Source organism: Anarhichas minor, unplaced genomic scaffold, assembly GCF_050575085.1.
Source record: "Anarhichas minor isolate MPS153535 unplaced genomic scaffold, ASM5057508v1 ptg000026l, whole genome shotgun sequence".
In the NCBI taxonomy this organism is placed as follows: domain Eukaryota; kingdom Metazoa; phylum Chordata; class Actinopteri; order Perciformes; family Anarhichadidae; genus Anarhichas; species Anarhichas minor.
Genome location: NW_027466472.1, coordinates 7,822,989 through 7,839,043, shown reverse-complemented (window position 1 = coordinate 7,839,043; position 16,055 = coordinate 7,822,989). Strand labels below are relative to the sequence as shown.

The following is a 16,055-nucleotide window of genomic DNA, read 5'->3' as shown; positions in this document are numbered from 1 at the left end:
CCAGGCACATTTAGAAGCTGGTTCAAGCACATCCTGAGCTAAAACAGGATTTATTTATATTGTTTCCAACAGGTTTGCACATAATACAATGCCCATGTTCTGTATTAATGGGCAGAGGACAATAACCGTCTCATAGTTAACTTTTAAGTGAGGTAAAAAGCAATTTGAAGTAATGCATAAACCAACCCAAGGAGGGCTTACTATTCCCCCCCTTACACTGAATATGATCAAATGAGTTTATGGTGCTGTGTTATTGCACTACAACAACCACAAGTCAACGGTTGACGAAAACGGCGGCGCTTTACGACACTTTTAACAACACCATTTACGACAGTGTCATGGCGTCGCACGGAGTCAGTTTTGAGAGTACGAGCTACATCGAAGAACGAAAGGATAGTAAACGACAAGCACGAGAAGAGGTGATAGAAAAGGTAAGAACTGCAAACTTTGTAGCGAACAACCCCATCGTAATCTGAGGGTTAGCTTCATTGGCGTCTGTTATTATGTAAATTATAGCCGTTTAGTCCGAACGCAAGCTAACAAAGCTAAGTAGGCGAACGGCTAGTTAACGCTACGACTGAGCTCAGCGGCTGAACACTATCCTTTTAGTTAAATTGTCCTTAACCGTGATATAAATTGGCATCTTTGTGTCTCTCTCCGACTTCCGGAGAGCTATCAGTACCTGTGTGCCGTCACATTAACCCGATAATCCCCGTGTCTGGACAGGCGGATACTGTTAACCTGCAGGCAGGAAATTACCGCCTCAGGACAAACACTGCTGGGGCAGATAGGAGACCTGCGGCTGTGTTTTGTTTAGGTTTTATGTCAGGTCGTTGTTGTAATCACACATGTACACAGGCATTTAATTGTACGTTATCTTTTTTTTTTTAGCTGTGCAGCTGTGTTTGCATGACACACAGAGCAGATGATGCTCGCTGTGGATGAGCACTAAAGGTTGTAATCACATTATCCGCCCCGCTCATCTGTGCTTGAACTGGCCAAAGCAAAGAGCTCAGCTGGGTCTGATTCATTCTGATGTATTTGAAGAGGAATTGGCTCAATAATGACTTGGCTCAATAATGACTTATTATCGTTGTCATTACCAGTGCAGCCAAGGATGTAGTGTGTGCAGGTTTTAAGTCGTTAGATGCTCAAATGTTTGCAAATCATAACTCGTATCAGCACTATCACTTCAAGTGAGACTTCAATTTTCCTCATGGGGGTTTACAATCGGTACAGCATAGGACACCCAATTGTCTTTTTCGACCCTCACTTCGGATAAGGAAAACTCTTTAACAGGAAAGAGATGGAAGAGCAACTGAGGAGGGATCCCACTCCCAGGGCGGACAGATGTGCAGTAGAAGTTACTTTGAACTGTTGTATTTTTGAGTAATGCCTTTTATTTCCTTTTGTGTCATTCAGGCCAAGCAGCAGTATGAGAAGGAAGAGAGGAGGAAGGAGCTGAAGAGGCAGAGAGGCGAGGACACTTGGATGCTCCCTGAGATTAACCAGAGGCTGCAGGAGATAGAGGAAGTAAGATACAAAGTTTTTTTTTTTCACTGTCTTGCAAAAACAATTCTTAGGCTAACTCCTAGCCAAGTCCCAACTGTATTCTACCTCAAAACACTAGTATTGTGTAATCGTATCAAACATTTATCTACGGTTTCACTGCCCTTATGATGTTTATTGAAGCAGTTATCCAGGGCAGAATTGGGAAGCTCTTGCGTTAAACTGATGGTAATATTAGCTGTGGCTCAGTGCAGAGAATGGGTCATCCTTTAACCACAAGCTCGGTGGTTTGATCCCCGGCTAAGTCAATAACTATGAGTGTAGTCAATCGTACTTTTGTGAAACACACCCCTAGATGGAGACCCATGGAGCAAAGAAGTTGTCCCTGCATACCTTGTGTGATTGAGGGCTGACTCTATGAATATATTACATCATGATAAACAATAATGCAACCAATAAAAATGAAAAACACAATTCATGGACTCTACAGGAAGGGTCTGCAAAGAGCAAGAAGAAGAAATCTAAAAAGAAAAAGGAGAAAAAGAAGAAGTCCAAGAAGGAGAAGAAGACAGCAGAAGATGGCTCTAATGACAGCTCAGAGGTGGGTTGTTAAGTTATTGTCCAGTGCAGGAATCCTTAAACAAGTTAACACCCGAATAGTGCAAGTTGATGCTACTACACTGGTACAATATTTTAAAATGATTTAAAGTTTAAATTTAGAATTCCTTACAAGACTACAGAGTCTTTATCACACAGGGATGGTGTTTGTTTTTATTTATTTAGCCTCAGGCCTCTTCCTTCATTTATTCATTTTCCATTCTTTTGTTTTAATATGTTAATCTATTGTACCGTTTTCCTTCCTCATCATCATTTTCCTCCCTCTCTCTCTCTCTGTGTGTCAGGACTCGGGGGATGAGTGGGTTGAGGCTCAAACACAAGCCGCTAAAGCCTGGCAGGTTCCCGATGAGTCCAAGCCTTCAGAGAGCAATCTCAACCCAGCACAGAATGTCGAGGTAACTTCCTAACCTGGTCTTGCGCATACTGAATGCGTTTTTATTGCGTTTTTTTTTATACTACAACACATAATAAATTCAATACTAGTACTGTCGCTTTTTCCACAATGGAGATGAATAAAGAAGCTAAATGGAGCCCAAGTGTCTAGAGGTAATACTGTATCTCGAGGTACATGTATTATTTGCTTCATCTAGTTTAGTACCAGACTTACTTACCACCCTCTAGATCTATGTATCTTTCTTTGACTTTGTTTGACCCCCCACACTGACTTGTCTCTGTCCCTTAGAGAGACGAATGGATGACCTTTGACTTCCTGGCAATGAAAACCACGTCCACAGCAGAGAAGAGAGCTGTGAAGGACCGACTGAAAGAGGAGGAGAGGGCAAAGGCTCAGGCCATTGAACAGGTCTGTGTGTGTGTTTTATTTATTTACTTATTGTTGTCCGCAGGGCGTTTTAGCCTGAACTTTTAGCATCTGCTCCCCTGATGTGCTTTTGATGTGTGTGTGTTTGTGGTTCCCTCAGGCTGGTTTGCACAAACTGGAGCTGAACCCGTACTGGAAAGATGGAGGAACCGGTCTCCCCCCCGAGCAGATGGCTGCAGCTAAGAAAGGTAACAACAGAGATCAGTCGACTCTATTGAAGCATTAGATACATTTTCCAGTTATGTAAAATGTACTAAAACCACGTTTTGGTCTCAGCACCTCAGAATAAAGTTTCACATTTTGTTTCAAATTTTGTCACACGCTGTGTTAAGCTAAAAAGCAAACGCAGGTACACGTGTCTCTTATCTCTACACAGGAAGTAGAGTTCCATCTAGAGTTGGCGTGGCCTCTCTGTTATAAGCTCTATTTTAACACTAACCTGATGCAAACAGCATTGGATGCACTTTGTTTTGCTCAAACAACAGTGTGTTCTCAAACACACTGAATCGGATACATGACTTTGACCAGAGGCTTTGGGGCACTACATTAGTCACATTTTATCTTTCTGGGAAGTTTTATGAGCTGTTGTAGAAGAGTTTTGTTTCTTCTCTTCTTTTCTTTCCTTGATCTGCCTTTCTTCTTTCTAATTCATCAGCATGTGATTTAACCTTTTTGGGGATTTTTCTTTCTGGATTTGATTTCTTTTTCAGCTTCTCACAACATTAACTGATGCTCTTTCCCAATTGCTCCTCCTTTTGTAATTAACATTATTTTAAAATGATAACAGTCTTGTTATTAGATGACTTCTTGAACTGTTGGTACTGAATTTCAAGTTTTCAAGTGGCGTGATTGTTTACTGTCTCCTTTTTTCTTAATTTCTTCACATCTCTCTTTAGAATATCTTTTACTCATCATTGTGGTTTTAATCCATATCAAAAAATGTATAAACGTAAGTTGAGAGACAAATTGTGGAAGATATTACTTACTCACTGGAGGCCCTGCATTAGTTAAACGGCACAAACAAGTTGTGTTTTTGTATGCGCGTCTTTGTAACGCTTTCCTCTCCTCCCCTTGTTCCCAGGAGGCTCGGTTGTGAATGATGCTGGTCTGAGCTGGCTGAGGAAGAGCTACCAAAGGATGAAGGAGCAGGCAGAGAGGCAGCAGCGCAGCCTCAACGACGTGGTGTCCGAGAGATACGGAGTGAGAACTCGTGGCACATTGGCAGGGCTCCAATAGTCGCAGGCACATGCAGTTACTCGGAAAAAAGCCACCAAATAGATGGCGTTTGCTTAATAGTCACTTTATTGTAAATAGAGTTTTGGACATACAAATTTTGATTCATAGTTGCTCTGACTTACATGCATTCACTCAAGGACACACGCAAGCGCACACACACACACACACACACATACATACTTGCTCTCTGCTGTGGGAGGAATGTGTGTCTGGATACTTTGTTTTATTTTTAATCTCTTTGCCGTCTGACATCTCACACACACACACACAGTGCACAGTGTCCTTTGTTAAGTCACTTTTAGCAGTGTCAGCATTTGTGCCTCCAAGTGACAGCATAGAAACTGTCACTGTCAGAACTGTGTGTGTGTGCGTGTGTGTGCGCGCGCGCGCGCGCTTTCTTTTTCCTTTTGTCAGAGCTCAGCCAGCCACAGCAGTGCGCCTCATTGGTGGTACTTCTAGCAAAACATAAACATCTTATATGCTGTCATTGTACCTTGTAATTTACAATGGTTTGACCTTCAATAAAGTGCCACATGTGACAGTTTGGACATTTGTTAAGATCTGAGCTGCAAAACCTCAAGAATTTCAATATGTCTTGTATTTCTCCTTCTACAGTCAATGGAGGATTTCCAGCAAAGACTTGCAGATGCTGAGAAAGCCGTGTACGGAGAGAGCAGAGGACGAGAAGGAGACGGAACAGCCAGAGGGGGGTGGAGGAAAGGCCAGAACGAGGCCAGAGAGAGATGGAGGAGACGAGATGGAGACGGGGCAGAGAGAGATCAGTGGAGAAGAAATGAAAGGGAGAGAGATTCCTCACCCACAGACAGAGAGAGATGCTATGCTGGTAGAGGAGAGGCGAGGGAGAGGGGAGGGTATCGAGGCAATCGAGGCAGAGGGGAAGAGAGAGGTCGAGACGGAGACAGGTTTAGAGAGAGAGATAGGGAGAGGGATGGAGAAAGAGAAGATGAAAGAGACAGTGAAATCGATAGAGACAGAGATGGAGGAAGGGAGAGGGATGGAGGAAGAGACAGAGGAAGAGATAGAGAGAAGGAAGGAGAAAGAGATGATGAAAGAGACAGTGAAAGTAATCGAGACAGAGATAGAGGAAGGGAGAGGGATGGAGGAAGAGACAGAGGAAGAGATAGAGAGAAGGAAGGAGAAAGAGATGATGAAAGAGACAGTGAAAGTAATCGAGACAGAGATGGAGGAAGGGAGAGGGATGGAGGAAGAGACAGAGGAAGAGATAGAGAGAAGGAAGGAGAAAGAGATGATGAAAGAGACAGTGAAAGCAATCGAGACAGAGATAGAGGAAGGGAGAGGGATGGAGGAACAGATGATGAAAGAGACAGTGAAAGCAATCGATGCAGAAATAGAGGAAGGGAGAGGGATGGAGGAAGAGACAGAGGAAGAGAGAGGGATGGAGGAAGAGAAAGAGATGATGAAAGAGACAGTGGAAGCGATAGAAATAGGGATAACGAAAGAAATGGAGAAAGTGCTGCATCATCATCTGGGCAAAACTGGAGTCAACGTTCTCCCTCTCTTGGGTCACTTAAAAGCCGCTTCCTCAAACCCTCAGAGGATCATGACCAAGGTGAAGGTGTGTTGATGTCGAGGCCTTTTCTGATTTGATGTTGGAATCAATTTCGACATATACCATCTATCAAATACCATGTGCTCCTTGTCTTTAAAAGGAGCAACAACTGCTCAATATATATCACAAATCAGGAAACAATACTTGAACATGCTGCGAGTCTTGGAATCCTCAACATGCTTTGCGATTTCTTTCCTGTGCAGCTCCACAGCGTCGTCGTCGTCCTCCAGCGCGGCCGTCCTCAGGATTCCTGAAACCCAGCTCTGACGACGAAGACTCTGGTCCGCGTAATAGCAATAACATGCCAGCCTGGAAGAAGAGCAGCAATCCTGCTCGGGAATCTGCCAGCTTTGAAAAACCCGAGCAGGAGAAAGAGAGGGATCCTTGGACAAGTGTCACTGCTCCTCAAGACGGTCCGCATGGTGACAAAGCTGCCGTGACGACATCAAGGTTGGAAGCTTTTCCTTTTGTTGCCTTAAAAACATGGTTTGCTAAATGATGTCGAACTATATATATATATATATATATATATATATATTTATTTCTTGTGTAAGAAAAGTACAAGTACGGTATATTTAATCATCATGTCCTTTTGGCAGATTATGTAGGTGTTGGGTTACAAGTTTTTGTTGTAAAGAGGTCTCACACACACACACACAACAAAAACTACTAATGGAACTTCAAGACAGTGCATAAAAGCATCAGTCAGTGTTTGGTCATGTTTATGTATTTACGTTGCCAACCTCCTCAGAGACTTTCTCGCTGTAATCCCTTCCATAAAGCATGGCTGTCTCTTCACATATGTACTTGGTTAGTTTCAAGGGACCTACGAGGATCTGCTTTTTAACATTAGTCTTGATGTTCCCACAAAAACCCCTCTGAACTCGTATGTTATCTGCACTATTTCTGTCCTAAGAGCAGTCTGTGTGTCTAAAGCACTGTTTTTAGTAACAGACATTTAGACACACATATGCTCCTAACATAGTCTTTGGTCTTTAATCTAGTGCATTACATGATGCTATATCTGCAACATACACAAACATTCTGTCTGATTATAAGTGACATTGAACTGCAACGACAGTAGGTGGCACAGCAACTCTTCTAAACTGCGTCACATGATTGCAGCATATACGTTTTCCTACGTTAATGGCAACCCAACACACAGCGCCGCTGTAGGCCAGATGTCGGGGCATCACTGCTTTGTAAAGCCTTCTATTAGTTGTTCCGAGTTTTGCCTAATTAGGCTACGTTGCATAGCATGAAATGAGTCTGCAGAATGAAACGAGGCTATGAGAAGGGTAATAGCCTAGAACGATCCTTCCCAGGCTGCCGTTCAGATCCTCCGAGGCAGGGCTGTAATGATCTCTGGGTGAGAGCTCACAAGAAGACAACTAAATGGTTTGAATTTAAAAAGCTACACAAATAAGTTCCCCATTAGAGGGTTTAGGATTACTAATAGGGTAGAATGTTAGTCATAAAATCCTGTTGTGGGGGAGATCTGTAGGAAAAGAGATGGGGAGGTGCTGAACAAGAGGACACTATATTACAGGGTTTGTCTAAAATGTCCTTTTCTACTTGCTGGTTTTGGTCTGGTCTTCAAAATCTCTTCATGTTTTCCTAGGAGTGAGAGTGACAGTGAGGAAGAAGAGGAGGAGCTTCCACTGCTGTCAGAGGACGAGATGAACAAACTGGGAGCCAAACTGGTGAAGGCGGAGCTTATGGGCAACACGGTGAGATGGTTATGTCACTGTTTGTCACTGTATCGGGCTGAATATGAGACTACTCTGATTATAAGACGACTCGCCGTTTTCCAAAAATATATTTTTTTTAAAAGATGGGAAGCAATTTGTGAGCTTCGTGCTGTTTGTGAAAGTGTCCCTGAGGTACTGTCATTCCAAGGAGAAGATCTCTCGTAAAAGTGAATCATAAGTTACTTCCGTTAAAGCAGGACATAAATCCCACATTTGTGGAGCTGGTCTACCAGTCATACACACACTCAGACAGGCATTTTTTTTACTGGCTGTTGCCATTTTTTTTCGGTTTGGGAGACTCTGCCAGCTCGTTTTCACGCACCAGGAATTCATTTCCATGCAACACGAGTCGTCATAATCTCCTGAAGGTTAAACTGGGCTAAATAAACACTTTTAGGACTGACCAACCCCCAAAGACACATTGTAACTTTTAATGAAGAAACCTTGCTAGCTCAGCAACATTAAGGCTACAAACAACCCATAATCCAACACTCCCTTGATTAAATGTTATGTACTTTATGAACCGGTACCGTCTAGTCCTTTTTTTATCTACTGATCACTTTAAAGGTGTGGGATACAAGCATTTAAAGATACTAATCACACATGTGTCACAGATAACATTCACAGTACATTTATATCATTTTGTAGAATTTAAAAAACGGCTTGTACTCATTGCAATATAAGTACATATGATTTACTCTTTCTTTTTTCACACATTTGCTTTTGACTCTTTGTGTGGATTTAACGGCCCATTGATTTCTAGCGTCCATTGAGCTGTGCACTCTGTCTGTCTTCACATGTCAATGCTAAGCGTGCTATTGGGATCTCTTATAGAGTGTTACAGAGCTGTCTGCTACAACACACACACACACACTTACACACACTCTCACATCTATAGAGCTAAGTGTTATGAACCTGACATCCAGCATCTCCCTACACGGAAAAGCAATCAAACCGATATTCCCAAACCACATTGTGTGTGTATGTGTGTTAAATGCCTTTAACACTCGTGCACTTACCTTTTTTGTCTTGTACATAAAGTTATCGATATCTGTCACAGCCGTATGGCTTAAGAGGTTGTGTGTGTGCTTGAGACAAATGTTTTTTGCTCTCAGTCCTCTGTAGTTTAGCCTCAAAGCCTTTTGACCGTCGTCAAAAAACATTAGAGAAAATAATCTATACTATGTATTAAACTGCAGCTCATAAAACATTTACAGATGGCATTTTTATTTACATATCTGCCAACGTATACACCCATATGACATTTATATGATAATCCAGTAACGGCTGTTAAAATAAGCCTTCCACTGTATGTCAGGCGTCACTTTTATAGGCTGAAAAAAGGTCAAGAAGGCCTCTTTATTATGTTCTTAGATTTCCTTTAAGACAATGTGTAAGCACATTGTGTGCTCAAAAAAACCCTGTACACAACGATATTGACTGATTCTAGTGTTGTGTGTGCATGTATATGTTTCAGGCCATGGTTGAGAAACTGAGATCACAGCTGGACGCGGCACACAAAGCCAAAGAGAACTACGCCGCCCGAAAGCAGCTACAAGAAGAGGCTAAATCAAAGCAGGTCTGTAAATACGATGTGTCAGTCGTCTTGCACATTCATTGTCACAGTCTTTGTAGAATACACAGAGCAGGTTGCAGCAGCATCCATCTCTCTCACTGTACAAGTGACAAAAAGTGCCTCATACTTGTCTTCAGATGAAACCAAACCCTCTGCTGTTATTACGTCTGACTGCTTTTAAAAGGAGTTTGTTTGTCCGAAGTCTCTCTGCTGCTCTGCGCTCATGTCTTGCTGCCCTCATGGAAAAAGGCTCCCGCTTGGCATGTCAGCAGACCCTCTAATGGGGAAACCAATGTCTGCCAGTGTGCTGCTGACGACACTCTCCTACCAGGGGTCGTTCAGATAGTGCTCCCCGGTGTTATGTGTGAGAGAACAAGAAAGAGAGAGAGACAGTAGAGATTATATGTGCCATCCTGTCTGCGTCTGTACAACAGGCAATTAACAGAGAGCAATGGTAGTGCCCTGACACTTCAGCACTGCTTTATGTCCTGTCTCCTTGGCATTGCTAATGCCTTCTCTGGCTTCTCACACACACACACACACACACGCAGTAATAAACGTAGGTCTATTTCCGACAAGAGCAGACTCCTGACAACTTTATAAACGCATGGAAAGCAGGCTGTGATTATTTCTATGGACCGTACAGTATATCATCATGTGAAAGTTAGGCCAGGTTCATCCCCTCTAAGGCGGTCCTGTCCAAATTAAAAGAAGTGTGAAATCCCTCCGAAACATTTCTAGGAAAATATAATAACTCTTGGGCTTTAGTGCACTCATCAGCTGAGAGGTGCTTCAGCACTAGAGATGGAGTGCTGTTGATTTGCACTCTTTAGAGATCCTTCCGATCTGTCTTGTCATAGAAGACTTCTGGCTTGTCTTCGCCATTCAGTGTTTTGACTCGTGCTGGCTGTCGGGCTCATATTTTCACTGCGGAGCCTTGAGAGGGAAAATATTCTCTTCTATCATTTTGTTTCTGACAGTCCAGTGTAAATGTCTTTACACTGTCTCGACCTGTCAGGTCGAACTCCAGTCTTTGTGCAACTCAGACTTCAGCTCCTCAAAACTTTTTGATCTTTTGAAAAACACAGACCTGTGTTGAGCGCTAGATTGGCACTGAAGCAGCAGTTTTATCACATCATTCTACCGCTGAAGTTTGAGCAGAAGTCAGAAAACGCACCACTCTTTAATTAAAAGTGCTCTCTGTAACTTAGCTCTCAAACGTATTTGTCTTCACGGAGGAACATCTTTAACTTTTTCAACTCTTTGGGAGTACTGTTCCCCCCCCCCATTGCTATACAAAATCAAAATGTAATCAAAAGCATAATGACCTGGCTGTGTTTTTTTTAAAGGCCACGGGTCGCACCAGTGAAGACCAGGAAGTCCTGCTGTTCAGAACAGATCAATCAGGGCGTGCCTGGCCAGTCAATGACCCCTCTGGACCCCAGGAACCCCACGGAGGTCGACGGAAGAAGAACAAGGTAAAGAGAGAGGGATGACTGTAGAAAAGTAGAAAGGAAAAGATTTTCCCTTTTTTGACATTCGGCACCCAAATTTCCAGTGTATTTTCATGTTCGCCACCTCGTCTCTTCTTGCCCCTTTTTTTTCTTCTCACATTCCTCTCCCTTTCCCCCTCTCATCAGATTGAGACCCATGTTGACGGGGAGCGTGTGCGCTACTTCCAGGACGATGACAATGTGGGTCTGAAGGAGATGGTGAGGAGGGAGAAGATGAGCTCTGCACAGGATCAGAACGCCCTCTACTCTCGCATGGCTTCCAAGGTATGAAAACGTTAAAGCTTAATAGTGAGCTCAACTTATTTGAAATAGACCGATAGTAATAGCAACATGGCATCTTTGGGCTTATTCCTCAGCCTGGCAACACAAGTGGTTTCTGCTAATGGACTAGGGGCTTGTGCAAGATGTAAACATGAATGGCGTCCTCCTCGGCTGAGCTGTAACGCTAGCGAGCTCATTAGTTTTTAGGTGAGTTAGGAGTATCGAGTACAGATGCACGCTTCCTTTCTGTGCGGTGATACAGTCGGCGGGTGTAGTTCAGTAGTGAGCACCACAAGCCGATTACCATCTAGCCCCTCTACGGCTGGTATCTATAAGTAGCTCTACAGGTTAGAGGAAGAATCTGTATTTTTGATGTTGGGGTCCTCTTTTTAATAAGCTGTGTTCAGATCAGTTTAGTTGGGTTAAAAATAATGAATCAATGAAGGACCGAGCTGTTTGTACCTGAAGTTGGCAAACTGAAGTTAGGCGGATCAAGTTGGCTTCCACTCTGGCTTTCGTCAGTTGTTGCAGTCGCTCATACCTAATATGGGTACAAGTGTCTCCAGATCACCGTCTGTATTTAAAAGATCATCATCATTCTCTTAGTTTTTAAGTTATTTTGTAGTCAAATTATAAAGCCTACTTTATGAACTATTAACTTTTAATAAAGTATTACTTAAATGATGTAATAGAAGGAAGTAGATCTTGGACTGATTAGATCAGCTGTACCTGAGAACCTGTTAAAAACAACACCATGTTGCTCCCCCAAATACATACTGAAGGTTCCATTGTTTGACAAATCAAATTTGGGAAATGGATTACTCATCGCAACTGCAGGGATGTATACAAGGTTAGATGAAGGCAGACAGAAATATGGCATGGTAAAGGTACAAATCTACAAAATCTGTGTGTTTATGTGAAGGATTACCTCGATTAGTTGTTATACTGTTAGGGAGGATAGATGTTTAGGATTTGTTCTGTCAGATTTGTATGCATCTGGTTCTGTGTTGTTACCCATTCTTCTCCATCCACTAGTTATTACATCTACTAGTCTGTCTGTCTCTCTCTCTTTCTCTCTCGTTGGGAGGAGTTGCTTTTGCAATAATAAAAAAAAAAGACAAAATGCTTTAGCTCTCCATGTTTTCCCTTTCATTGACTTCCTCTGCCCTCACTCACTCACTCACTCACTCACTCACTCACTCACTCACTCACGCAATCACAATTACTCGCCCTCACTCATGTATTCATTACACATGCATACGTATAAAAATACACACACACACACACACGTTCTGCACCTACAAAGAGTGACACTAAAAATACATCTACAGTTACCATGGCAGGGCTTCTATAAATACCACTTTCATCCATCGGTCAGAGACGGAGTCTGTTAGCAGACGAGCATTGTCTGGAGATGTAATGTAGTGTATTTTCAAACAGAATATGAGAAGTGGACCAGACAGATGTCAACCCTTCTACTCGCTGAATTCATAATCTATCATTTAAATTACATCAAGAATGTGTCAATTTATCATTAGCTAAGACACGTAAAGAAATCATCAACAGTGGAACTGTTGTATGTGTGTTGTCTCTTGTACAAATGTAGCATGTGCTGCTTCACACTTATGTGCAGTCCTTTGCACACACTCACTCCTACACACACACACAAACGCACACATTCCCGCCCACGCTGTCACTAAACTAATCCAATTTTCACTCTCACTCACACACACTCACTCCTACACAGCGAGTCATGCACACACACTTCAGCCACGCTCGCCCATGCACAACCATTCCAACCTGTTGCCCGGTCGCCATGGCGACAGGACTCAGACGTAGAGACACACCGGGGTCGATACTCGGCATCCTGCCTCACACTGTTCTCTCACACACACACACACACACACACACACACACACACCAGAGACCAACTCGCATACAGGGCAAGTAGGACGGACGGTCCTGTTGCGTCAGAGCCTACAGACACCGTATCAATAAAACCTGTCCATAATTTGCTTAAATATACCTCATATATATACTTTAGAGTGTATTCTGTACCAGATTTGGCGAAGACTGATCACCCTCCTGTTTAACTCTTCTCCGTCTCTTCTGTTGCCCCCGTCTTCTCCACCACCACTTCAACTCCACTCCTTTCTCCAGATGATGGGGAAGACGGACGGCGACAACTACACGCTGGATGACATGTTTGTGTCGAGTGCAGCGCAGCGGGAGGGCGAGGGGAAGGAGGAGGAGAGGATGAGGAGCAAAGCCATCGGGGAGAGTAGGAGGCTGGCTGCCTCCATGGAGAAATGCCAGCACTGCTTCAGCAGCCAAGAGCTCCAGAAGCACCTCATAGTGGCAATAGGGAGCAAGGTAGGGGGTCCTGAATACAGAATGTTTTTGGTCAGTCAACAATTTAAAGATAGTCTTTTGTCAAGCAAAAAATGCAAATCATTCACTTGTTCATGCTTCTCAAATATGACCATATGCAGGTTTTCTCCTTGAAATGGGGCGGAAACAACGATTATTGACATTATCGAAGAAGAATAAGGAAACCAGAAAATATTGATACTTTTTAAGCTGGAACCAGAGAACGAATCCGAACAACAAATGAATTATTAAAATTGCCAGAAAATGAATTGGCAACAATCAACAAATAGATGAATGGCCTCATCATTGCAGCTTTTTAATTAAATTAAAAAACTTACGGTTTAATCTGCCGGTCTGAAAAAAGAAAAAGGCACATGGATAGATGAATTGATGCATTACTAAATTGTGTGTGTGTTCTCCATCTTGTGTCCAGGTGTACTTGAGCGTGCCTGCGGGAGTGTCGATGTCAGAGGGCCACTGTCGAATCTGTCCACTCCAGCATCACTGCTCTGCCACCGGATTGGACGAGGACGTGTGGTCAGAAATGCAGGTTAGCCAGTCAGCGCTCCAAGTCTAAAGGCTAAAAGGGACAACTTCCAATGTCAGTGTTTACCTCAAACAAGAACGATTAAAATGTAATGGAGTTGTTGCTCTGGTGTTCTCAGCTGTTCCGGCGTACTTTGGTGCGAATGCTCGAGTCCCAGGAGCTGGACTGTGTGTTCATGGAGACGCACATGAACCCACGCAGAAGACAACATATGGTCTTGGAGTGTATCCCACTACCCCGAGAACTGGGCGATATGGCACCTATATACTTTAAGGTCTGTCAGTGTTTGTGTTGATGACTCGTCAAGTTCATTTTGTCAAGTTTTACACTGGAAATTGAGTATTGTAGGGATAGGTATTGAGTTTTTGTGTGCCTTCAGAAAGCTATAATGGAGTGTGATGAGGAATGGTCCATGAACAAGAAGGTCGTCGACCTCTCTTCGAAAGATATCCGCCACGCTGTAAGCCCGCTTCATTCGTCTTTCCATCAGTCTGTCTTTCACTCCCGTCTGTTATTTCTGTAATATTTCTGGTTTTGTCTGATTCTTGTACTCCTTGTTAATTGTTGGTACTTGTTCGTTTGATGCCTCTTAGGTTCCTCGAGGTCTGCCCTATTTTGCTGTCGACTTTGGACTCCAGGGAGGGTTTGCTCACGTCATTGAAAATGAACAGAAATTCCCCCATTACTTTGGCAAGGTTAGTGTGTGCATTGAGACTGGTTTAGCTAGTAGAAGACACTGTCCTTTAGTTCCAGGATTCTATACAATGTAACTAAACATGTGTGACTGTGGGTCACAGCTACAACTGGTTTGATAAAAGTGCATTAATGACATATGTGACAAATGCAGTCGTACATTTTGCCTACAGTAGCTATACCTCTAGCATTATGCCAATGTTGTTTCAAATGAACATCGTAAGGATTTTATTCTTTATTTGAGAGTCACTTTTTTTCTGCAATAACAAATTTATTCTAGTTAGTTTTACAGCAATATTTCAATATTACCAAATCCCTCTTTCCCCTCACAGGAAGTGGTCGGAGGCATGATGGACTTGGAGCCGCGACGTTGGAGGAAGTTGATCAGAGAGAACTTTGATGACCAGAGGAAAAAAGTCCTTCAGTTTGCACAGTGGTGGAAACCGTACGACTGCACCAAGACTGAGGGCTAGCTGGACACACTCTCAGAAGGGTTTACACTTTGCTGAGTAGTGAAGATCACACACACACACACACACACACACACACTGTGGTGCAGACACTGTCGCACCTACTTATTCAGAATTTGATGTAAAGTTCCTATTAAAATGTATAATATTAAACGGTTTTAATCAAATAAAAAAATAAATGAAACAACCTTGATTCATGTATTTGTATGTTGCATAACATCACACATGCCAGAAGGCCTAAACACTGATTTGTGTGTACTTTTTGAAGGTATTTCAGTATCAAATAAGACTCTAGGGGAGGTTTTTGTCTTAGTTAGTTCTTTTGAGCTAGGTTGGTGGGTTGTGGAACATCTATGAAGCAGTTTCTGGTGCCAAAGACCTGAGTTGGAGTCGTGTCTCTGTGTCAAAGGCTCTTTTTTATTTTTTATTTTAAGCTTCTCTTTCCAGTACTGACCCTCCTTGCTCTCCAGCCCTGTTCTTACTCTGTGGCCTCATGATCCTTTGCAGCTGTCTCTTTATTCTAAGAGCTTTCAGTGTCATCACATCCACATGTGCAAGTGTATACATGAGCAATCAGCCACCTTGCCCTGACATGCGACCCCATCTTTTTCAGCTATTGGCTCTCTAATTAGCTCATCACTTCAGAGACCAATCTCATTTCCAGGTGTCATCTCAGACACCATGTGGTGCATGGGAATTTGCCTTTTGTTGCAGTACTCATACATATGTTGTCACAAGGAGAAAAATATTCAGGATCAGGTTTTCTCTCTCTTGCAGAGAGCTCTACATGAAACACTATCTGTGCGAGTCTAAATAGATCCCATGGGTCGACTCAGTTTTCAGTAATTTTTTAATATGTGTAGGATCATCTTTATCTATAAACATCATTTGTGGTATATTTTAAACCCCCTGTGAGCATCTCTCACGTTACAATTTCATGACTTTCTCCTCCTCGTGATTGGAATATAGAAATGGGAAAGTATTCTAACTTTCATATAAGGAAGAGGGACGTCACCCTGCAGTATGTTTCAATCCATAGTAGTGAAATATTGTCTCCTGTAGTCTCTTGAACACATTTATCACTTTGGCCATTTCATTT

General features: G+C 42.7%; 1 protein-coding gene across 2 annotated transcripts; it reads left to right on the top strand.

Moving 5' to 3' along the window:
- Positions 1–304: 304 nt before the first annotated feature.
- Positions 305–15,143, top strand: cwf19l2 (CWF19 like cell cycle control factor 2). 2 transcript variants are annotated; one of them, XM_076100101.1, is made up of 19 exons: positions 305–431; positions 1,423–1,533; positions 2,000–2,110; positions 2,412–2,522; positions 2,810–2,929; positions 3,048–3,135; positions 4,029–4,147; positions 4,799–5,774; positions 5,978–6,224; positions 7,396–7,504; positions 9,003–9,104; positions 10,451–10,579; positions 10,742–10,879; positions 13,037–13,249; positions 13,680–13,796; positions 13,912–14,067; positions 14,173–14,253; positions 14,387–14,488; positions 14,819–15,143. In XM_076100101.1, exons 1-19 carry the CDS (start codon positions 339–341, stop codon positions 14,957–14,959), a joined length of 3,264 nt encoding a protein of 1,087 aa, XP_075956216.1. In that variant the 5' UTR covers positions 305–338; the 3' UTR covers positions 14,960–15,143. The 2 variants fall into 2 exon arrangements, with proteins under 2 accessions (XP_075956216.1, XP_075956214.1); XM_076100099.1 differs by having other exon boundaries at positions 4,799–5,780.
- Positions 15,144–16,055: the final 912 nt, after the last annotated feature.